The sequence below is a fragment of the Passer montanus genome, unplaced genomic scaffold, assembly GCF_014805655.1.
Source record: "Passer montanus isolate IOZ18808 unplaced genomic scaffold, ASM1480565v1 scaffold9, whole genome shotgun sequence".
Taxonomy (NCBI): domain Eukaryota; kingdom Metazoa; phylum Chordata; class Aves; order Passeriformes; family Passeridae; genus Passer; species Passer montanus.
Window position 1 is genome coordinate 16,730,391 of NW_024374367.1, and position 22,357 is coordinate 16,752,747.

At 55.2% G+C, this 22,357-nt stretch overlaps 1 protein-coding gene across 7 annotated transcripts in view; it reads right to left on the minus strand.

The window, feature by feature from the left end:
- Positions 1-11,501: 11,501 nt before the first annotated feature.
- SRGAP3 (SLIT-ROBO Rho GTPase activating protein 3) overlaps positions 11,502-22,357 on the minus strand; it is a 76,322-nt gene continuing 65,466 nt past the window's right edge. For 3 of the 7 annotated variants that reach the window (XM_039734387.1, XM_039734386.1, XM_039734385.1), the window contains 8 exons: positions 21,530-21,664; positions 19,116-19,221; positions 18,647-18,874; positions 17,646-17,725; positions 15,187-15,367; positions 14,493-14,642; positions 13,706-14,033; positions 11,502-13,022 (listed from right to left, as the gene is read on the minus strand). In XM_039734387.1, coding sequence (XP_039590321.1) covers positions 12,606-13,022; positions 13,706-14,033; positions 14,493-14,642; positions 15,187-15,367; positions 17,646-17,725; positions 18,647-18,874; positions 19,116-19,221; positions 21,530-21,664 — 1,625 coding nt within the window. In that variant the 3' untranslated portion in view covers positions 11,502-12,605. Of the gene's footprint in view, positions 13,023-13,705; positions 14,034-14,492; positions 14,643-15,186; positions 15,368-17,636; positions 17,726-18,646; positions 18,875-19,115; positions 19,222-21,529; positions 21,665-22,357 lie in introns of all 7 variants that reach the window. The other 4 variants (XM_039734384.1, XM_039734382.1, XM_039734381.1 and 1 more) reach the window with 2 other exon arrangements.

Consider the following 22,357-nt stretch of genomic DNA (forward strand, 5'->3'; position numbering starts at 1 on the left):
TTAACCATTTCTATAATGCTCTACGGAGCAGCACGGGCTCCCTCTGCTCCCTGCGTTTCACAGGTGTGTTTTAGCCCTTCACTCCTTGCTGACTCAGACCTGCTCCGACCTGAAAACCCTGTGCACCCGTGCCTGGTTTCTCCTGTGAGCCAGTCTGGTTTTTGAGTCAAGCCCAGCTCCCTCACAGCCCTCCAAGCACACAAGGCACAGCAATGCTGACAGCCTCTCACTAGTCAGCATCTTCCCAGCCCACCCAAAACGCTCCCAATTTATCACCCCAGCAGAGCTTGTGCTGCCAGCTCCCTCAAACACAACCTTGCTGCTTTGGCAGAGCCCAGCCACAGCTCCACAAGTGTCTGGTCATTTCACACAGACATTACTTGAAAGCACAAATTAAATCCTTTTTTCTTTTTTTTGTTTTTTAGTCTACTGCAATGACTTTAGGCCAACGTAAATCAGCCAAAAGCATCTTACTGTTTTACAGAGCAGCGTGGAAGCTTCCATGAAAATGCTGTGAGTTAGCAGCCAAAGGAGCCAGAAATAATATTTAAACTTTCTCCTGGAGTGCTTTAAGATGGACAAGATGAATAAAATCACTCTGGGCATTTCATAGCAAACAGTGCTGAGTGAGTGGGCCTGGCCTGGGGGATGGATGAAATGACAGTGGCTGCTGCACAGGCAGCCTGGGGAGAGGAGGCAGCAGGTGAGCAGGCAGAGAGAGCCCAGACGTGGGACAGGGACACGGAGTCAGAATGAGCCTGTGGTGAAGTGGCCTTTGCTGGCTGGGGCCTTCTGCCAACAGCAACAAGAAACACTCGCTGACATTTCAGAGACATTGTTTAGCACATGCACATATCTCCCATTTGGACAATGATGCTGATCCAGTAAATGTTAGAAAAATCATGAGTAATCTCACAGCTCCAAACTGCTCCGGTATAAAAGCTCCCACACTGATAATCCATGCACTCTTAGACACAGTGATAGGTCTGTAATACTTCCCATTCTCTTTGATTGTCTCCCAACAGTGTATTCCATTGACAGCTGTGTGCCTCAGAGGACTCTTTGGCTGTTTGGTTCTTAGTCTGGGTGCAATTCCCTTCCCCACCATTTAAAATAAACCAAAGGGAAAAAAAAAAAAAAAGAAAAAAAAAACAGGAATAAAAGAAAAAAAAAAAGGCTGAATTAAATTAATTCAGCTGCTTGCAGAAACGTGAGGATGCTGAGCATTTTGAGAACGAGTACCAGCAAGAGCCCAGGAACAACATCCCAGCCCCAGGAAAGGCTAAGACCCTTCCTTCTCAGGGGGAGATGACTTGACTTTGCCCAGTTTCTCTCAGTGATTCCCTGTGCAGTTATTCTGTGTATAACTGCAGTGCTCTGAATCCCACCAGAGACCTGAGATGGAGGCCCCAGGCAGGGGCTGACAAATAGGAAACAACAATTTGCATTCCCATGCAGACAAAATGGGTAAATCAGGTGAAATCCAAAGGCAAGAGAGTCAACACATTGCCAGAAGTGTTTCTTAGTCGACATTCCAGCTCTCCTGCACAGATTTAGCCTTTTTCAGCTAGGAAAGGGACTTGGGAGCAGTTTGTGTATAAATTGTTGGCAGTCCCTTGTGCCACATGGCTGCTGATTTGCCACCAAAATGCCATTGTTGGGACTTCATTCCTCTGCCAAAAACTGTTAGGGCTGTTCTGCTGCTGTATTTACCACTTCAGTGCTGCCTTCCCCTGTTCCTAAACAGTTCTCAGCCTATGCAGGGGTAGCAGACCTCCCTGCACTCCGTGTCTCTGCCAGGTAAGACATTCCCCAGACATGCCCCTGCTCCTCTGAAGGTTCATTTGTCCTCCCTGTAAATTACTGGGAGGTGCAGAGAGGCCCGGGAGCTCCTCGTGGGGCTCTGGCCCCTCATCCCTTCCAGCTCTGATTTAGGAGCACAGCTTTCACCAGCGAGGCTGCTTGCTTTGCCATGGATTGTGCATTTGTGCCCCTTGTGCCCGGAGGTGCCCGGGGGCAGGGATGCCCCCCACCAGCCCTGTCCCTGGGCATCAGCACGCTCCAGCAGGCCCAGCACTGCCTCACCAGGAGCCTGAGGAGTGCAGAGCCACTGGGGATGCATTTCCCTGGAGGATGGGGCCTCTGCAGGGTCTGGCTGCTCCTCGTGCCACCGTGTGTCACCTCCAGCTCAGCTCGCGCTGCTGAACTCAGCAGAATTCACTGGTGCATTTCACTGGGGAGCTGCTGCTCATCAAATCAGCAGGGTAAAACACGCACAGCAAGAACTATGCAGAGGCAATTTCGGCTTCTGCTCAGCCTAGCCTGTTTATGCCTGGATTTATGTGCCAGAATGAGACTAAACAGAGGGAGGAGGAACCATTTGTCACCAGAGCACACGCAGAAAAGCAGCTCCAGCCTGTCCATGGCGCAGCAGCCTGCTCTGGTAGTGCACAGACCACTGCTGATGACTCTGGGTGAGATGTGTGTTGGGATTGATGCCAGTGGTGGAAAACAAAACCTCTCGAGTGTTGGCAGCTGAAACACCAGGTAATTACTTAATTGACTCCATGATCTCCACCTTGGAGCAGCAGCCTGCAGCACTCAGGCTAAAAGCAGAAGCCCATTAGTAATTCTGGCAGCAGTTAATGTCCCAGACCATGGAAAGCAGAAAGCCAGAGCAGGCTGGTGCAGTGTTTGGAAGCTGAGAGACACCTGCATCCATCCATCTGCCAGGAGCACTCACCCCTGCTGGGCCAGCAGCTCCTCCTGCTCTGACCAGAGACACAGACACAGAGTGTCCAGAACTGAGATCCAGGCAGGGAAACGACACCAAAACTCAAGACATATCAACAGAAATTCAGCACAGAAGAGAATTAGCCCCATTCCCTGCTGGGTGGCACTGGGCAGACTGGCACAGGAGTCCTGCTGGGACGTGGGGGGTGGGAGCCTTGGGACGGGCAGGGGCACCAGATCCACACCAGGTCTAAACTGGAATCGAGAGGTAAATTGGTGAGCAAAGTTGTAAAGGTGCTGCAGAGAACCACTGCCAGAATGGGGAGCTCTGTGGGAACACAGCCACATTTGGGGCCACTTTGGCTGTTGGGTCTGTAAAACATTTCCTTGCCTTCCCCCCAGACAGGCCAGCCCTCACCAACAGTCACCCCAGAGGGATGCAGTCTGTCACTTGCTGCCATCAGCCGTGCCCTGGGGAAGGCAGCAGCGCCCCAGTGCCAGCACCCCTGCTCTGGAGGGCACAGCGAGGCTGCCACACTGGGCACGCTGGGCACCCCACAGCCCAGCACTCGGCTGGTTCAGCTGCCAGCACTGTGCACCAGTCACCTCCCTGAGCACAGGTAACTGGCCCGTTAAGCTGACTTGGGCAGGAACAAATCCAGCCTGGCACGGGCTGGGCTGGGACACGCGTTTGGCCCTTGCTGTCAGGTGAGCAAAGTTGTAAAGGTGCTGCAGAGAACCACTGCCAGAATGGGGAGCTCTGTGGGAACACAGCCACATTTGGGGCCACTTTGGCTGTTGGGTCTGTAAAACATTTCCTTGCCTTCCCCCCAGACAGGCCAGCCCTCACCAACAGTCACCCCAGAGGGATGCAGTCTGTCACTTGCTGCCATCAGCCGTGCCCTGGGGAAGGCAGCAGCGCCCCAGTGCCAGCACCCCTGCTCTGGAGGGCACAGCGGTGCCACCGAGGCTGCCACACTGGGCACCCCACAGCCCAGCACTCGGCTGGTTCAGCTGCCAGCACTGTGCACCAGTCACCTCCCTGAGCACAGGTAACTGGCCCGTTAAGCTGACTTGGGCAGGAACAAATCCAGCCTGGCACGGGCTGGGCTGGGACACGCGTTTGGCCCTTGCTGTCAGCGCGTGGCAGCAGGGCCAGGAGCAGCTGGATCCAAAGGCACAGCAAGCAGCCAGAGGGAAGGGTGGCTGCACACAAGGCTTGTCCCCAAAAGCCCTGTGAACAATGTACAACTTCTTACAGGAAACAATCATTTATATCATTCCCATGGACTTCAGTTGCCAAAAGAGGGAGGAGGGAAGGCATTAGTCATGCACCAGCAGATGTTTTGACTTACGTAAGACTAATTTTTTTTCTTTTTTTCTTTTAAGAAAAAGGCTTCATCTCACCTAGAGCCTTCTTGAGAGCCTGCTCACTCTCAGCCATTGCCACAGCCTCACGAGCTCAGCACTGCCCTGCTCCATGGCACAGCTCTGCCAGCTTCAGCACTTGCCCAGTCATTGGTAAATATATAATTTTTATAAAGGCTGTCTTGAAGGGAGTAAAAAAAATGGATGCAGCAACAATTTAGAGAGAGAAATGCAACAGAAGTTCCATTAGTGCTCAGCAGCAGCAGGTGGGGGGTGGGAAATGCAGCCAAGGACAGTTATTTCTTGGAGACACATCCAGGAGGGAAACAAGCCCTCAGCTTTGGGCGGATAGGGAGGTTTGGGCTGGTGACCAGCCCTGCTGACAGCCCTTTCCTGGGCCAGTCACAGGGAGCTGCGGCCAGGCTGAGCCCACCCAGCCCCATCCTCAGTGCACGAGCTCCCAGGGACAGCAGCCAAGGACCTGCAGCAGCTCCCAGCCAAGCTCTCGCTCATCAAACCTCCGAGTGCCCCAGGCAGCTGTGTCCTAATTAAGAAATTTATCTTCGTTAGATAGGACCGGACGCGTTTGCATGCCCAGAGATGAGTCTCATGCTGATGGGGCTGGGGTGGAATTAGGAGCTGCCAGAGGGTGCCTGGCCTTTGGAAGCTGTCAGGAGGGTGTTATTGGATTAAAGGTCTGGGATAAGCTTTGCTCCGGAGCTGGAGCTCCATTTCCAACACACAAACCTCCTCTGGCTTTGCAGCATCAAGGACTCCAAGCCCAGGTCTCTGGAAGATTCCTGGGAGGGAAGAGGCATCTCTGTGGAACACAGCAAGGCTGGTTTACCTGCAGTGCTCATGCTGATCTGATGCACGAGATATTTACAATCCAGCAAATGACACTTTTATCCCAATAAACACTTAAACCAAGATGTTTCAACAGCTGCTGCCTCCCACCCCACAAGCAAGGGAAGTGATCCCAAAGGGCAGCAGGAATGTGGAGCTGTTTTCCAGCTGAGCTGGGATCATAAAAAGGTTTCCAACTGCTCCACAGTATTGACAGAAGATGGATAATGCTGCAGTCTCTCAGGCCTGCTAAAGTCTGGTTTCCAGTGCTTCTACAGTGAGGCTGTAGGTGTATATTAAGGGGAAATAGAAGGGTTCTCAAAAGTTGGGTAAATACTCCTATTTCCGTTGTGTGCCTGCAGCCAGCTCAGGCACAGGACACAGCACAACCCCCCCAGGGAAGGGGCTCACTCAGCCCTGGCTGCTGCAGGTCCTGCTGGAGCCCAGAGCTGGGCAGGGCTGGGGACACTGGGGGCACCAGGAACACTCCAGACACCCAGCACGTCAGCACTGGTCAGCCAGGGCAGGGCTCCTCCAGGGACACGGGGACATTGGCTTGGGCTGGGGCAGGGAGCGAAACATTCAAAGAAAAAAACTAAAATTGAATCCAAGCTCAGAATGCACCAAACCACAGCAGCACGGGCTGTGCCAGCACTGTCCCTCCCACGGCTGATGAGCTATCCCTGGGCAGGGCCAGGGCAGCTGACAGCTGGAAAACACTTGGCCGGTTTCAAGAATCAGTCTCATCTGCAGTGTTTTCTCCTCTGCACAGGAAATCAGACACATGCTCGCAGGGAATGCCTCCAAACCCAGGCCATGCTCACAGGAAAATCTCTGCCACGTGCCTGGGGCCGCTCCTGCTGCCCTGCCCGGGGGCTGAGCTGCTGGGCAGCCCCAGGCACCAGGGGTGCCACGGGCAGAGGGGATCAGGCAGGAGAAAGGGCCCTAAATGGCCCAGCAGGGCACGGTCCAGCCACAAGCAACGAGGGTGCAATAAATCCACACCTTAGCACTTAATATCCACCCTCCAAAGTGGAACAGAGCATCTCTCAAATGTTCACAAGAGCAGGGAACCCCAGGAAAGACAGAGCTGCTGCCCAAAGGGATGTGCAGCCACATCTGGGCTGAAACAGCAGCAGGGGCTGCAAAACCCCTCTGAACTGGGATGCTGGGTGAGCCACTACCCTCAGGTGGCCCCAGACATCCCACATGGCCCTGGCTTCCCATTGCCATTCCTCTCTGCACCCTGGGCTCCCTGCTGGCTCCCTGGTGTGGCCCGTGGCTGTGCACAATGCCAGTGCCAGGGCACAGCCATGCCCAGGGCACAGCCAGTGCCAGGGCAGTCAGAGCCACAGGAGGGACAGGGAGCCATGCACAGCTCCTGCCATCAGCTCACAGCAGGCTCTGGGCACCCACAGCACACAGCTCTGTTTTAGTTTTAGACATCAATGGAAAATCTTTACCTCATTTGCTAAAAGCACTTCCATGTCTTTGCGCATGAAAAAAATTACTAAAATGTATTAGCAATTTGGGTTATTTGATTCAGTCAGCAGGACTGAGAGCACTTGTTCCACTTTGAGTCCAGGTTCAAAGCACTAATCACTAAGTTCTGCACCATTTCCTCTACATTTCATTTCTGTGTCATTTTTCCATTCACTAGCTGTGAGTGTGACAGGAGCCAGAGTGCCCTCAGGTGTCCCTTGGAGCACACAGAGGCCCTTGGATCCAAGTGTCCAAGTGAAAGGCAAGTCACCCAGAGGCCATGCCTTGGCAGTCAGAGGTGGCTGGAGGCAGCTGAGAGCTCTTCCATCTCCTCGGGGGCTCCAGTGAGTGCTGGTGAGGCAGAGCCAGGGCCCGGCATGTCACCCTCCAGCTGTGCCCGCTCCAGCAGCCCAGGAGCACCCCAGAGCTGGCAGCGAGGGCTCTGCTGTCTCCTCACCCGCGGAGAGCGGGGCTGGCTGGGGCAGCGTCTGCCCCCAGCCCTCTGTGTCCGCCCCCGCGCCTGCATTCAAGCTGGTTTCAAGCAGTTTTTGGTCTGATGCAATTCCCTGCCGCATCCCCCTGAAGCCGACTGCAGAGGGAACCAACACCCGCGGCAGGGCGCAGCAGAGCGGAAAGGTGATCTACATGCAAATGCTGCAACCGGCCCACAGAAACTAATAAATACATCCAATTTATTGTTCACGCTTGGAGTTAATGATTATTGCACCTCACCTGGGTAACTGGGCCCTCTGGAGAGAATCAGGTATTCATTTCAGTTCAGTCAGTCAGTGGCAGCCCACGCAGCACTTTTGCCAGGAGGAAAAGAGAAAGGAAAAGGGGAAAAGGAGGAGGAAAAAGGAAAAATGAAGGAAAAGGGAAAAGGACAAGGGAAAAAGGGAAAGGGAAAAGGAAAAAGGAAAAGGGAAAAGGGAAATGAAAAGGGAAAAGGAAAAAGGAAAAAGGGAAAAGGGAAATGGAAAGGAGTCGGCCCGGTGCCCTCCCCGCGGGCGCTCGGCCCGGCCGGGCGCGGGGCGCTGCTGCCCCCTGCTGGCGGCGGGCGGACACCGCGGGCACCGAGCGCACCGGGCACACCCCTGGAGCACACTTTGCACACGCCTGGCACACACCTGGCACATATCTAGCACACACTTTGCACACACCTGGAGCACGCCTGGAGCACGCCTGGCACACCCCTGACACACACTTTGCACACACCTGGCACACACCTGGCACACCCCTGGCGCACACCTGGCGCACACCTGGCACACCCCTGGCACACACTTTGCACGCCTGGCACACACCCCGCGAGGCCTCCCAAGTGTCGCACACAGCTAGTCCCCCCCAGCTGGCACCCTCCAGGCCTGGCCCACCCCCGCTCCTCCACACGCACCCGCTGCCCAGGGCCCTGCCGGAGCGGTGCCCAGGGTGCTCCCGCGGTGGGTACCGGGCCGTGCCAGACCCGGGCCGTGCTGCTGCCAGCTGCTCTCGGTGCTGAGCACAGGGCGCTGACCAGGGCAGCCCCGAGCCCACGCTGCACTCACCGCCCCCGAGGCCGAGCCCATTAACCGCATTTAAGGAGCGGTAATTAAGGACGGGGCGATGCAGCTTGCCCAGCCCTCCCCCTGCCCGTGCCCTACACAGACCCAGCGAGCACCACCAGCTGTGTCTGCAGCTGCCCCACCTCAGCACGGATCATGGATGGAACCGGGGAGCTCTCTGCCTCTCCACGCCGCCAGGATGGGAGGGGAATGAAGCTACAACCCAGCAGAAAAAAACCCAAAAACAAACAATAGGAAGAGACAGAACCCAGCCTGAAGAGTCCAGCGCAGTTCCTCACAGCCTGGGTGCGAAGGGCCCTGGGGCTGCTTGTTTAGAATGTGAGTTTTTTATCCCCTCAGCACCATAAACAGCACGCAGAGCCGGCTGCAGGGGCAGGAGACAGTGCCCAGGTCAGGGCAGGATGCTGAGGGGCGTAGGAGGTGTGGGGAGGAAGCACAGGCAAGAGGCAGCAAATGTTCTGAAACCACAGACAACGTTTTTGAGAAAAGTTAAGCAGTTTATTCAACAGGATGAGTCCACACCCAACCAGTGGCTTCATCTACATGGCATCACCAGCACACACGAGGACCCACTCAGACACTCTAGCTGACGGCATCTCACCATACGTTACAGAGACAACACCAGAGGAGGAAGAGGAGGAGGAGGATGGCCGGGACAGCGGGCAGTGTCCCATGGCCTCCCGGCACAACCAGCCCCGGCCCCCCCAGACCCCGCAGCCCAGCCACGCAAAGCAAATCAGACTCGGGACATCTACTGCCGCCCCGCGAGAACCACAACACTGCTAGGCAAATTACACACCCGGGACACAACAACCACCTACCAGGGACTTCAGCCTAAGGAACAAAGTGCAGTCATGGCCGCCCGGGCCCGCGCTCCGGCGCTGAGGGCCTGTCCAGGGCACGGGGGGTGCCACCGCGCTCCCCTCACGGCAGGGCCATGGCCGGGCTGGACACTGCAGGGACACGGTGCCACCGCGCTCCCCTCATGGCAGGGCCATGGTGCCACTGTGCTCCTCTCACAGCAGGGCCATGGCTGGCATGGGGCAGGGCTGCAGTGCCACCGTGCTCCCCTCATGGCAGGGCCATGGCCATGGCTGGGCTGGACACTGCAGGGACATGGTGCCACCGCACTCCCCTCATGGCAGGGCCCATGGTGCCACTGTGCTCCTCTCACAGCAGGGCCATGGCTGGGATGGGGCAGGGCCACGGTGCCATCGTGCTCCCCTCATGGCAGGGCCACGGTGCCACCGCGCTCCTCTCACGGTAGGGCCATGGCTGACATGGGGCAGGGCCACGGTGCCATCGTGCTCTCCTCAGCCCCATGGCAGGCCATAGCCATGGCTGGGATGGATGGGGCAGGGCCACAGTGCCACCACACTCCCCTCAGCACCATGGCAGGCCATGGCCATGGCCGGGCTGGATGGCAGGGCCGCAGTGCCACTGCGCTCCCCTCATGGCAGGGCCATGGCCACGGCTGGGATGGATGACACAAGTGCCACCACACTCCCCTCATGGCAGGCCATGGCTGGCAGGGCTGGACAGGGCTGAGCCCAGAGCGGCGCGTGCCACCACACTCCCCTCATGGCAGGCCATGGCTGGACAGGGCTGAGCCCAGAGCCGAGCCCAGAGCGGCGTTCGCTCTGCACAGCAGACACAGCTGCCCTGAGCAGCCGCCCTCCGCAGCCCGGGGCACAGCTCACCCAGCCCAGGGCACAGCTCACCCAGCCCGGCTCCGGCGGCAGCTCGGCCGTGGGCCGTCACAGTGAAGCTCTGTGAAGCCTGAAGCCCACACACAGTCTGTGCCCTCAGGGAGGTACCGAGGATCGGAGTCAGTCACTCACAAACCATGAGCGAGTTCCAGTTATGATGCTCCTACAACGCATGTGGTTCGATTTTGTGCCAAGTTCGCTTACAGAAAAATACATTTCTTCCCTTAAATTTACAGTAGTTAAAACTACACTTGGAATACCATATTACAAAGGGGGAGTTTATTCTCCAACAAAAATTCTTGATTCCCTTTTCATTAAACAGAAAAATGGAAGGACTTCAAAAGCAATCACCCCCAGCACAACACAACTGCCCAGACGAACCCATGTGTGCACAGCCCCCAGGCCTGAACTCCAACCGTTTGTTTTGGTGCTCAAAAAGGCACTTAAAGATAAGAAAACAATTGTATTAAAAACCCACAACAAAACAAAACAAAGGAAAGTGGAAGGCAATAATTTAATAGAAAGACACTGGAATTTGTACCGTATGGTCAAAAGTAAGGGAGGAAATAAAACCCCTAATGAAGATGGGTTTGCTCTCAAGTCATCTCAGAAAGCATACAAAAACCAGAAAACTGGCAAAGTGAATGTTCTCCAGGAACTAAATGGAAACAAAAGTAATAATTACTGGCAATGGCCACACAGCACTCGTGCCAAATGGGTCCTTCCCTCCCCAGCACAGGTCCCCGACCAGCCCGGCCTGGCCGAGCACCCGCAGCCGCCGCGCCAGGCCGGGCAGTGCCCAGGGGCTGCGCCAGGAAAGGGGGTGATGGAGAAATAAACACCAACGTGAACCAAACGCCGAGGACGTTCACAGACACGCACACACGCCGTCTGCCCTGCCAGCGTGGCAGGGAGGGCCATGGGCAGAGCTGCTCCCCACGGGCTCTGCGAGGGGTGCCGGCGGCTTCGCTTCCCTTCGCGATTACTATTATTATTACTGGGTTTATTTTTACATTGAGCTACCTACTAAGTGCAAAGATTTGTTGAGTGGCATTGGCTTTATCTAGTTTGAGCCTATTTTTGTACAGTTTACAGGTTAACAGTTACTTTCGAGCAGATAAGCAAGTACAGCGATATTTACAGGGCTGGCAGAGCGGGGCGCGAGGGGACGTGGGGCCGGGCACGGGACGGGCACCAGCCAGTCCCACGGCTGTGGTGTCAGCTCTGTGCCCGTGCACAGGGCGCAGCCGTGAGGTGAGCTGTGGGTGCAGCTGTGGAAGCACAGGCACACAGGTACAGGCGTCAGTGTACAGGCAGTCTGCACGCGTGGCAGCTCCCTAGCCGAGGACACACGGGCCACGGCAGGACTGACGGGTTCTGCCACCCTGGGCAGTGCCTCCGCTGCTTCCAGAAGTCAGGCTGCTTCTCCTGCAGAGCTGGGGTCCGCAGCGGTGCTGGAGAGATGAGGAAGATGAAGGGGGGACAAAGCAAAGCCCCAGGCAGGGTAAGTGGCTGCTGGGTGAGTCAGGAGGGCTTGCAGGCGTCTTCGCCCAGGCACAGAGCAGCAGGATCAGAGACAGCGGGGAGGAAGGGTGAATGTCAGGAGACATTAGCACGTGACCATGGGGAAGTGCCAAATCAAACCATGGGGCATTGCATGGAAATCTGTACAAGGAAAAGCTGCAGGAGAAGCACGGAGCATCTCGGATTCAGTGCTTACAGAGGAGTCTGGATTATCACACAGGACCATGCAATCCCCAGCCTTCTGCATATTTTTTTCTCTGGTAAAACAAAATGTAGATTCTTTTGCATAAACTCAAACTGTTGTATTATATGGTACAGTACAGAAAGTGCAAAGTATCACCCATCAGATCAGCTTTGCATCTGATGAGGTCAAACACGGCTCATGCTTCTCATGCAGGACAACCACTCTGACCTGAGACCCCTCCTCACTGCTCAGGCCTGACTCTCAAGAGACCACTGGGTTGGGTTTTGATTTAAAAAAAAAAAAAAAAAAAAAAAGGAAAAAGCACGTGGGGAAAGGGAGATGAAGAATCTCCAAACTCTAAGTTACTCCATGCTTTACCACAGGTTTGGTCACTAGTCCTTGCTCACTCTGAGAACTTGCAGAGAAGCAGCATTCCACAGTCCCAGTGCAGCACAGCGTCCTCCTGCACGAGGGTGATGGCACACGCCTCACTCTGTCCCACTCATGACACTCACTTCACTCCATTCCCACCCATGGCACACACCTGGGTTTGTCCCTGCTGCCAGGGCACCACAGGCACATGAAGACATCTCAGGATTCAGGATTGGAAAGACTCCTGCTGGCCAGTCACACATGGTCATGTATGGATTTCCAGCTCTTCTCCACAGCCCAGCAGTGAACAGACCACACTTGTATTCCCATCCCTTTTTTTTTTTTCAATGCCAAGAGGTACAGAAGATAAATTCCAGGCTGGCCTTGTATTGCTTGGCGCACAGCTGCTGCAGTGTGGGCTTCCAGGTGCACACAGACAGCCTTGGAAACCCAGACCAACCCACTGTCTCAAGAGAGGACATTTCAGAGCCAGTTTCTGAGGTAAATCTACTGTTTTAAAAAGTCACTGAATTCTGTACACTTTGTTTTTAATATATACTTCTACACTGAGTGTGCTCTCCAGTGCCAACACGTAGACCTGCCGTCTCCTCCTGCTGTAGGACTGCAAGCTCGGGAAGTGGTTCTGCATGGATGGGGTGTGTGCACACCTATGTACATACACACACACGTATGTACAGCACCAGGCCCAGGCCCCACGCGTGTTTCCTTGCACAGAGGCTCCCCGGGCAGGGCTCTGCCCCCCTGCCCAGCCAGCGAGGCTCCGCCGTGCCCGCCCCGCTCCCGGCGTCCGCAGTCCCCGTGCCCAGCCTACATGGTGCCCGATTTATCTGCCGAGCTGCTGGGGAACAGCTTCTCGGTGGGCGTGACGGCGGGGCTGCCCACGCCCGAGCTGCTGCTGCTGCTGGAGCGGTGCTGCACCACGGGCCGCACCGGCCGCATGGGCGGCGGCCGCAGCTGCGCCCCGGCCAGCCGGGCCGACAGCGCCGGCTTGAAGGTGGTCATCATCTCGCTGGTGGAGCTGCTGCTGCGCCGCATGGCCGCCTCGGGGTCCCGGATCAGGATGGTGTGCAGGGGGCTGGCCGGCTCCGAGCTGGCGGCGCCCAGCGGGGGGTTCTTCAGGGGCTCCAGCGTGTCCAGGACCACGTCGGGCGCCTGCTTGGCCGTGTTCTGCCTCTCCAGCTCCCGCAGCTCGTTCAGCGCCGTGCTCATGGTCTTCTCGATGTCCTGCCAACGCAAAGCAACGTCAGCTGTGCCACAGCACCACCCGCTCTCCTGCACACCACCAGCTATCCTGGCAGGCGTGTCTGCAGAGGGGGGGTCTGAGCTAAGAGCTCCCAGGGAAAACAGGAGCTTTGGGAGAAGCTGTGAAGCCCAGACTGGCTGCACAAAGGTGCCCTGTGCTCCCCACGTCACCGGCTCCAAAGAGCACAAATCCTGAGCACCAGGAGTGATGGGTGAGCACCAGCCCGCCCACACAGCTCCCCCACAGCACTGAGGCTGGCTTTTCCTCACAGGAGAGACCCTGCAGCCTCCATTGCATGTCTGGGCCTCTGCTGCCCCACGCACACAGGACAATGGCACGTGGCAGGGACAGACACAGGGATGTTTATGGAGTGAGTGGCACAAGAGCAGCTCGCCATGGATATCAAGTTAGCTCCAATTAATTCTATTAAGCTCCTAAGATGATGAGTGAAAATATTCTCCCAGAGAAGCCTCAGGACTCCCAAGCCCAGCAGCCCCACAAGACTCAAGGTGAAAATTAACATCATCTGGGTGAGCATCTTTTCCAATAACATCCCAACAGAGCTGGGTGTGACAGCAGTGGCAGCAGCACTGTAACAGTGTCTGAGGTGAAGGGGCTCCAGGCACTCCCCTGCAGCCTCCAGGTGCCCTCCCAGCCCTCTTACCTCAGCAAGAGCTTCTGCTTCCAGGGATTTCTGATCTCCAAGGCTGCTGTGCCGGGTGGAGCCGCAGGTCGACCTCAGAGGGTGGCTGTCAGCCAGGGCCTTCCTGTCTGGGAAATTGATGCTGCCCACGCTGCCGAACGTCGCCATCCTGCGCTTCTCAGGACTCTCGATCCTGCCCCTGTTGAGGGGGATCTTGTGGGGGCTGCTGGGGCAGGCTGCTGCTCGAGGAGGGGTGTCTATGCCGGGCCCCATGCCTCGGGGCGGGCTGTGGGTGTCCCCCCCGCTGCGGCGCCGGGGGATGGCTGCACCATCAGACCTCAATCTCACCCTGCAAGGAATCCAGCACGCACCAGGTCAGCGTCTCAGCCCCACCACGGCTGGCCACCTGCTGCAAGGCAGCAGCTCAGCCCTGAGCTCAGCTCAGACCAAATTCCAGCCTCCCAGCTTCAGAAGACTCAGCCAAGAGGAAAGACAAATACTTTAGCCAGTACCAAGAAAGGGACAGCATCAAATCGTAAGAGTAGTTTGGGTTGGAAGGGACCTCAAAGGTCATCTTGTTTCAACCCCCTGCCATGGGCAGGGACACCTTCCACAATCCCAGGATGCTCAGGGCCCCTGTACCCTCTGTGAATGTTAAATTCCCATTAGCAGTGCACATGAAATCCCTCCAAGCTCCTATTACCCTACAGTGCTTACCAGAGCTTTCCCTGCCATCCTGCCCTACCCACACACCGACTGCCCACGCCTGTGACAGCGACCACCTCATGGTGACAGGAATGTGAGTTACCTGCCCATCACTCCCCCAAAGCCATAGTCCATGATGTGATCTGTTGGTGACTGGATGTCGTTCTTGGAGGAGGCTTTGTCGTCCAGCAGCGGCCCGCTGCTCGCCTCGCTGTCTGCCTTCTGGCTCAGGCTGTCAGAGAAGGCATCGTCCCTAGGAAAGGACAACCAGTGACAGGGCTGTGCCCAGGGCAGCCAGGGTGCCACGCCAACCTGGACATCACCACCTCAGCAGCTCCACCCTTGGTTAACAAGCAGCTGCACCAAGGCCACCGCTTCACTGGGAGCTGGGAAACAATGCACACCTGCCTCCCCATCCCCTGTGATGACTCCAGACACAGCACTTGTAAGAGAGGCAGCACCTGCAAAGGGCCCTGGGACCTGCCCACAGGCCAGGTGAGCACTGAACAATCCAGGTCAATGCTCACAGGGACAAGGCCAGTGGTAAGCCTGGGTCACACCATGCTGGGGAGGCAATGAGAGATGGGGTCCAGGTACACTGAGGTACAGTGTTTAGTACTGGTCTTTATCAGCCCAAATGAGAAACAAATGGAGCCAGTGCACAGAAAGGGAGAAGTGAACAGGCACAGATTTCTCACCAAAGTCATTAAACAAACTGCAGAACTGGCTGATTATTTTAGGTGACTGACGTGGACCTTGTGCAAGTACGTGATTTGAACAACCCTCACTTTACTCACATGTCTTGCACCACGATGTACTGGTGGGGAATGAGCCCGTCCACCCCGTTGTGTCTCCCTTCCCACCAGTCTTCCGACGCCCGATGGTACAGCAGCAGCGAGGCCCCTTTCTTGAAGGAGAGCTCCCGTGGAGATCGGCCAATGTAGTCAAACTTGGCTATGGCTTCAATCTGCTCCACCTCTGCACAGGAGAGAGGCACAGCGAGGGCAGCTGAGCTCAGCCCTGCACGGGAGGCTGAACCCCAGAGCCCCTCACCAGAGCAGCAGTGCTGCTGCTGCCCAGCGCCCCCACAGCAGCTCACACTGAGCACGAGCCTTCTTGTTTTCAGACTGATCAATTCTTAGTGCTGTTCCAGGCTCTCTGGACCTCTCAGACTCACAAACTACTGACAATTACAAACAGCTAGAAAGCAGATGGGGAGCAGCAGGAATCCCCCTCTGTGCATATGGCACCCTCACCAACATTCCCATTTTCCGCCTTTGGTTACACAAACCCATTATCCTCCAGCCTGAGATTTTGTCAAGCCATGTCAGATGCTGTGATCAAACCCCACTTATCTTCGCCTCCCTTCCTTATCCTGGAGACAGTTTGGCCTGAATTATTGATGAGAAACTAATGTCCCTTTGGGGATTCCCACAGAAATAATGATACCACTCCAGCCAGGCAGCTGCTCTGCACCCCGCCATCTGCAGCCCTCTGCCTCACTGTTTCCCCACTTTTCCTAATGTGAGCTCTACCAAACACCCGTGACTCAAACTGGGAGCTCAGGGCCTGAAATACAGGAGGGCTGAGGCAGACCTTCACTTTGGAAGGTCATGAGCACACCGGGGTCCTCTAAGCCTCTGGCCAAGTGTGTCACAGCAGGAGCTGCTGGGGCACCCAAGGGCACTGAGGAGCCTGTGAAAGAGCCTGGCTCACATGCAGATCTGTTTCCAGCTGGGGAGCACTGAATCCTAAAGAAACCATTGCAACAACTGCAAAGCAGCAGCAGTGTCTCTCTCCTCATTAACCAGAGCGACCCACACTGTGCATTGCTTGGGTGGCAGAACTGCTGCCACTCCCCAGCCACCCCTGCCACTGCTGGAGCATTAGCATGCCTTGATTAACTGAGACAGTGGATCATTTCAATCCCCACCTGGGGACTGGCCGACAGAAAATGACAGAGCAGAACAGGGCAAGCCCCCCAGTTCCTCCAGATCTGCCTCATTCTCATTAAACACGGAACCTTGCTCTGCCCCATTACTGACTGTGGGCTCAGCATCCAGCAGTGCGTGACCCGACACTCTGCTCAGGAACCAAACCCACGTGGAGGAGGGGACACCAAAGGAGGACACGGAGGATGCTGCATCAGACCCTTGCCCCATTCCAGCCCCACCTGGGACAGGCCAGGCCACTTCAGCAGATTCATCTTCCCCACCTTAAGCAACCCCCACATGTGGGCAGAGTGTCTGGAAACATCACAGGAGGATCAGTAGAGTGTTCTGGAGGAGACAGAGCCAGGAGGGCTCCCTCAGCCCTGACACGATGCTGGGCTACCAGCAGGAGCGTATGCAGGGCAAGGGGGAGAGGGAATATGTAAATCCACAAAATACAGCTGCTCATCTGCTCTTCACTTGGCACCACAGTTAATCACTCGGAAACCCCGATCGGGCCATTAACGTGGCCACCCAAGTGTGAAATTGGCTGCACAGCAGCTCCCTTGCCTCCCTTTGGCTGGTTGGCTCCTGCCTGGAGCTGAGAGCAGGCCTGGAGCCGCCCAGCCCTGCATGCCCTTCCCTGTGCCTGGAGCCACCTGGCCTCATGTGCCCTTCCCTGTGCCCTTCCCTGCACCCAGAACCACCTGGCCCACCATGCCCTTCCCTGTGCCCAGAACCACCTGGCCCACCATGCCCTTCCCTGTGCCCAGAACCACCTGGCCTCATGCGCCCTTCCCTGTGCCTGGAGCCACCTGGCCCACCGTGCCCTTCCCTGTGCCATTCCTCCTCCCGCGGCCCCGTTCATCAGGTGAGCCCTCCCTCCTCCCCACAGGGCAGATGTGCTCTGCCGAGGCAGGACACAGCCAGGGCAGCAGCAGCTGTCGGAAGCAGAAGGTGCTCAGCTCCCCAGGGCCCTTCCAGCACAGCAAGCCCTGACACAGTTCCTCCCCACGGCAGTGCCAGCGGCGTGTCCCAAAGGCGCGCTCGCGGCTGGCGCTGCTGGCACACGGGGAGCACAGCGCTGCCTCCTGCTGCAGCCAGCCCTGCAGCCCAGCCCTGCTGCAGCCAGCCCTGCAGCCCAGCCCTGCTGCAGCCAGCCCTGCAGCCCAGCCCTGCTGCAGCCAGCCCTGCAGCCCAGCCCTGCTGCAGCCAGCCCTGCAGCCCAGCCCTGCTGCAGCCAGCCCTGCAGCCCAGCCCTGCTGCAGCCAGCCCTGCAGCCTCAGCCCTGCTGGCACGGACCAGCCCCTGCTCACCCAGCTCACCCTCGTCACTGGTGTGCGGCTCTGTCCCGTTGTCGTGGTCCACCTCATCGATGGTGCCCGGCTCGCTGTGCGGGCTGTCACTGCAGAGGAACACACAGGCTGTCACACAGCAAGTGGCACCGCTCCCAATGCACCCAGCACACCTAATGCTGCCCAGGGAGGGGTGGAGTGCCCACCTCTGGGGTGTACCACAACACCTGGATGTGTCTAGGCAACAGGCTGGTGTCAAAGGTTGGACTCAGTCTTGGAGGTCTTTGCCAACCTAACTAATTCTGTGATTTGTGATTCTCTGATTTCAAATCACAGCAGACCCCTGAACTTGCTGAGAACTGCAGACACTCACACCACAATCACCAGGCCCAGAATGTCACGTTCTGTTGGCTCCTGTGTCTTTAGTAGAGCTTGGCAAAACTAACACAAAGTGACACCAAGTTAAATGTCCATTCCCTAATTCACAGTGAGCTTCACCTTTAGCTGCTCTGCTGCACCAGGAAGGATGGTGGCAGGTGACTAGTATGAGGCATGGTGATATCTCAGAAATGTACAAAACTGGTAGAAAATCAGGTCAAGTATGTCATTGATCCTGGTTTGTTAAACCCAGACCTAAACGTTGGGTTAGAATTCCAGCAACAGAACTAAAGGTTTGGGTTAACCTCGGGCCAAGGGATTTCATCCAACCAGCAAATTATAATGAAACTATGGGTCTTTACTCAAAATTTCCAGCCTAGGAGAAATTTGGATACAATTTACCTAAAATTCTGTTTTGCTGAACAGGCTTCTGTGGATATGCAGCTCAAAAAAAAATCTTCAGTATTAGTACTTGCCCCAGAAAAAGTTTCTTCTTTTTACTGTTGTTTTTTACTGAAGTTTAAAATATTGAATCAGCACAAGGAAATGAAATGCCTGTTTTGACTGGTAAGACTAAATTAAATGGTTGAGTGTGCAAGAGCCTCCTGGCCTGCTGAAGGTGTTTGTACCCAGGAGCCCTGCAGAGAGCTCACCAGTACTCCTCCCCTCCGGTCATGCACTTCTCGTAGACAGGCCCCTCCAGCTCCCGGTGGCTGGGGAAGATGCCCTCGTGGTGGATGATGATGGTTTTGATGACCTCATTGACATGGGCCTGGCAGGACACCGGATCCTGCCCGTCGGGAATGTGCATCAGCGTGGGCCCGAAGCAGATGGCCAGGTTGTAGGGATCCATCATGTTCTCATCGCTGTACTGTGACAAGCTGCAAGCACACAGGGAGGAGCTGCCGTGCCGTGCTCCTGCTCTGGGAATCCTCCCAGCAGAGCCCACAGCCCTGGCACCGAGCTGTGCCCTCCTGGCACGCAGCCAGGGCCAGCAGCGCCGGGAAGGAGCCATGCACAGCTCCCCATGGCAACAGCACAAGGGACTCCTGCCCCAAAGACCGGGGAGCCCTGGCAAAAGGGACAGCAAGGAGGAACTTGCTGAAGCAGGAAAACACTCACTGGTTAAGGAATGCAAAGAGGTATCTCATGACCACGATGACAGCCCGAGGCAGAGTGACAATGATCTGCTGGATCTGGTGCACTCTCTCTGCAGGGTTCTCAATTTCTGCAACACACGGATAGAAAGCATATCTTTAAAAACCTTTTCAGGACCAGACAGCTCAGCATCAAGGGACTTGTTCCAGATCTAGTGGCCCAGTAAGTGAAGAAAACAAAGCCTGTCTCCAGAGGTCATCCTTAGTCTGGTACTAAGGTGCAGGAAGAGAATGGGGGACACTGCTCCTCCAGCAGGGAATTTCTATGTTCAGATGCAGTATGAACAGCAAATAAAGACATTTCCATAGGTTTATTTTTAAAATAAATGTTTATGCATTATTCATTTCATTCCTCAACAACTCCTCTGTTCCTCAAAAGCCTGAGTCAATGTGGCACTGAAAACAGAGCACTGCTTGATTTTCTAGGGCAGATTTTTAAATGAGGTTTTTATTCAGGTTACTCTTCTGGGTCATGCATTGGATCCTTCTGAGCCCTTCCGCTCCTGTCTCCTACTGCTCTGAATAGGAATTAGAAACTCCCAGGAAACAGGTTAGCTGGACCAGTGCTGAGTCAGTGCTTTAGACCCACTGCTCTCCACTCCAGAGGGGTGCAGAGCCCGGAGCTGCCCCCAGACACCTGCTCCTGCCAAGGGAGGGGGCTGACTCAGGGCTGCCCTGCCCTGGGCTATCCCTGTGCTCTCCAGAGTTAATCCTGTGGCTGCTGTTTCACAGGAAGCAGAGGACAAGCACCAGAGCTTTTCTGGAGCAGGCGGGTCACACAGCAGTGCTCGTTCTGGCTCAAGCTATGCCATTTGCTAGTCACAATAAAGTTCACTGACAGCATGTCAGTGGCAGCTAGGCTGCCATTTAATCTAAATTCTGAGCAAAATCTGGCCTCAATACCAAGAAGGAAAGCTTTGTAGTATTTCACATGGGGAACTTTTCCATTTGATTTATCCCATTATTGCCTGCTGGATTCTCTACTTCTTCAGTTTGGTTTTACAAAAGAGGCTATTGCTTTTAAAAAACCCAACTAAATATGAACTGGATACAACCCTATGACAATAGATATCTGTTCTGACACCCAGAGGAACAAACTCTCAAATCGCTTGCCTTTCTCCCAGAAATGTTTCAACTGGGCATATGGAATTAAGAGGGCACCAATCACCACTGCACACACAAGGACAGCCCCATGTGGACTCTGGGAACTGCCTTTTGACCTGAGTATTGCCCTTGTGCCTTTGAGGAGCCTCCACATAAACCCCCAGCCCTCCAAGAGCAAAAGGAAATGTTTTTCACTCTGCTTAGGCTGGGACACCAAGTGTGCAGGCTATGTTTATGTGTGTTTGTGTGGCACAGACAGCTGCACTTCAGGTCAGACTTTTAACAAGAATAAGGCACTTGAATTTACTTAAAATCTATCCTTAATCAAAAAGTTGCAAGAGCAGCAGGAAGAGAAAGATGAGGAAAAGGAAGATTCTTGTTAAAATGGGAAAAATAAAGAGAGAGAATAAGAGAATAACACCCAGAAAATTAACAGATGATGTTTGCAAAAAAAATTCCAAAAGCTTAATAAATAGTGCAAATTTGCATTAATTAGGGATGGTGCCAAACACAAGCCTATCTGCAAGCACACAGGCAGCACCAGGCACATTCTGGCACCAGAGGGGACCCATCCCCTTCTCCCAGGCTGTGCCCTCAGGCTTCCAGCTCTGCAGCCCCCGTGGAGGGCAGCCAGAGAAAGCACAAGCCAAACTGCAAACCCTGTCCAGGCATGAGCTGGTGCAGAACCACCTTCCTTTATCTGTGTGCTGTGCTGCTTTACACATCAAAACTGAATAGCAACAGTCAATGTCCTAAAGCTACTACATAAAACAACTGCTCTTGAGAAATCAGAAGGCATTCCTCTGCCCTGGTACAAGCCCATCGCTGTGCCAGTGCCCTCCAGGTATCACCTGTCTCCCTCAGCATCACCAGAGCCCCAGCAGTTATGAACAGGCACGTTCAGAAGGGGGACAGCACCACGGGCAGTGAAGCCCACAGAGGGCCTTGAGCAGACGTTCCCCCGTTGGTGCCCCTACAGCTGAGAGATGCCAACACCTCTCCTGTAACATAAAATCACCCTGCAGCCAAAATGGGCAGCACTTCCACCACCTCTCAGACTTCAAGGTCATTGTGCCTCCTTCGTTCCCCCCAGAGAAGCAATGTCCCCTCTCCCTCCCAGCAGTGCACACTCCTGACATCCTTTCCAGCAAGTGCCATTGCCCACCTGCCTCCCTCCTCAGCAGAAAGCCCTGGCTGCACACTCAGCTGCACCTGCCCCCAGTTAGTGCTTCTCTCATCCCACCCAGCTCCCGAAGAGCTGTCACATGTACTTACTTATAGTAGATATCAAATCTTGAAACCTTTCCTTAGGAAAGAGGGGGTTTTCCAGTCCTCGGAAATACAGCTTCAAGACTCCAGCCACTGAGTTAATGTCCCGCTCGTTCTGGTCATCAGCAAGGGGGTCTTCACCTGCCCAGAGAAAGGTTTGATATCCAGCATCACCATCAAGCAGCACTAGCACAAGAGGTTTTCCTCATTCAGTGGAACACCCAAACTTTCCAGGGCTCAGAAACCCTCCTCATGTGCAATGGCAATGCTGATTTTTCCTGAAAACCAGTTTTACTGGGGGATTTCAAACTTTTCCTGAGAACAAGGATGATATTGGTTGTTTCTCCTTACTGTTTCCAGCTCAGTGCATTCCTTCATTTACAGCACCAGCCCGGAAAGCTGAGGAGGTCTGAACGACACTGAGTGAGAGGCTGAGAGGACAGGCTTGGCTGGAGGATACAATCACACCTCTGGAATGGACCCAACGGCTCTGGATAGTTTTGTGCTGACTTAAATCTGTGAAAGGCTTTCAGTGCCCCTGAGATTTGGGTACTAATTCATCCTAAATTGGATGTGCAAATCCTCCAGCCTTTGACAATCCTAACACTGCCTTATCCATTGGCCCATCCACCTCCATCCTGATCCTTCCAACACTGCTCAAGGATTAAGGGTCACCACTCCCAGCAGGACTGTCCCTGTCACAGCTCCCCTGCACTCAGGACAGCAGGGCTGCTTTCCCTTTCTCACTGGCCTGGCATCCTGAGCGTGATTTTCTCAGCAGATTCACTGGCACCTCCTCAGCCAGCAGTGGCAGCAGGTACAGGGAATGCTGCA